Consider the following 1,678-nt stretch of genomic DNA (forward strand, 5'->3'; position numbering starts at 1 on the left):
GACGGGCGGCTTCACACGGGCATAGCCCACTACTTGGGTGGAATGTAAGGGCTTACAGTCTTGAAATAACACAGCGGGGCAGAGACGGAAAGGGAGGGAGAGGGCAGGTTACCCCCCCAGCGCAGGGGAAGGAGGGCGGCGGGGCGCTGCGCCCCGGGAGGCAGCCCGGGCCCTGGAGCAGAGGCATTCCCCGGCATCCCCTTCTCTCTCCCCGCTCCCGCTGCACCCAGGGCTGGCAACGCCAACCCGCAGGCACCACGACGCTGCCTTAAAACGCACAAGCAAATTAGCTGAAGTACAAAAGGAAAAGCGAGGCGCAAGCCCTGGCTCTCTAGTTCCCTGTCAAGTCACCCTGAAGCAAAACGATGGAGGGTGATCTCAGCCCCTTCCTTTCCCGGGATATGATCAAACACCACCAAAGTCCTGAGCCAGAAGCAAACGCGGGAAGGGCAGCACAACCACGGTTTGCGATTTAGACTCGTACCAGGTCTCCACCTGCTCTGATTATCCTTTTAAACTAATAACCCCCGTGTTGTTTATCCATGTCTGTATCTGTTGCCAGATTTCCCTGTGGTCCCTCTTGGTGACTCTGGTGACCCTGTTCATCCTGACTGGGACCATGCTGGGCCCGGATCTGATGGCACATATTCCTGCATCTGTCTACGCCATTGCGGTGCTGATGCCTCTGGCGGGGTATGCCTTGGGATATGGCTTAGCCACGGTCTTTAAAATGCCCCCGCACTGCAGGAGAACAGTGTCTTTGGAAACAGGGTGCCAAAACGTCCAGCTCTGCACCGCCATCCTAAAGCTCACCTTCCCCCCAGAGCTGATAGGGAGCATGTACATGTTTCCCTTGCTTTACGCACTTTTTCAGTCAGCAGAAGCAGGACTCTTTGTGCTGATATACAAGATGTGTGGGAAAGACAGCTACAAGCAAGATCCGCTCGGTGAAGAGGAAGACACAGATATTTCCTACAGGAAGCTGAAGGAAGAGGAGGTGGCCGATACTTCATACGGCACAGTGGCCACAGAGGAACAGAACTCCGTTCAGATGGAGCCGACGCAGACGGTGCTTTAGGCGAGATGAGGAGGCAACACCCGGGGCTGTGTGGTGTGTGTTGTGCTTGCAACCAGGCCGGGGCTGCGCTCGCCACTGCACAAGCGGAGCCGCCCGGCCTCCATCATTTCTCCAGCCACTCCCATTGTACAAGGTGATGTGTGTTTATTACTGTGACAGTTGTATTTCCTCAAAAACACTTATGAAAAAAATTTTAAAGAGCAAAGAAGTATCACTGCAACGCAAATAACCATACGTCTTCAGGCAAGGAGGCTGCTGCCCACCCGAGCGCAGCAGGAGTGGGTAGGAGGAAAGGAGACCGGCGTTTTGCAGAGGCGAAGCCAACGCGGCGCTGTGCCAGTGCGGACGAACGGGCAAACCACCCACCTTGCGCGCGCGTGCCTCCGTGCCTCCCGCCCGCTGTAAAAGCATCGTGCTCGTTGTTCTCACCGCAAATACATGGCGAAGCTGAACCAAACCCGTGTTCCCCGCTGATTAATCCCGCGGGGGTGATTTAAGGGCCAAGCTCTCTGGTCGCCCCGGGGAGCCGGGCTGGGGTTGGAGGGAGGATGCCCGGCGAGGACGGGAAGGGGCCGCCAAGGCCGGGGCCCGTCGGGGGCG

At 57.4% G+C, this 1,678-nt stretch overlaps 1 protein-coding gene across 1 annotated transcript in view; it reads left to right on the forward strand.

Moving 5' to 3' along the window:
• SLC10A4 (solute carrier family 10 member 4) overlaps positions 1-1,535 on the forward strand; it is a 2,931-nt gene extending 1,396 nt beyond the window's left edge. Inside the window, exon 2 of the mRNA XM_035897701.1 lies at positions 433-1,535. Coding sequence (XP_035753594.1) covers positions 433-1,078 — 646 coding nt within the window. The 3' untranslated portion in view covers positions 1,079-1,535. The remainder of the gene's footprint in view (positions 1-432) is intronic.
• The last annotated feature ends 143 nt before the right edge of the window (positions 1,536-1,678 follow it).

This window comes from Egretta garzetta, unplaced genomic scaffold (genome assembly GCF_000687185.1).
Source record: "Egretta garzetta isolate BGI_Z169 unplaced genomic scaffold, ASM68718v1 scaffold557, whole genome shotgun sequence".
In the NCBI taxonomy this organism is placed as follows: Eukaryota; Metazoa; Chordata; class Aves; order Pelecaniformes; family Ardeidae; genus Egretta; species Egretta garzetta.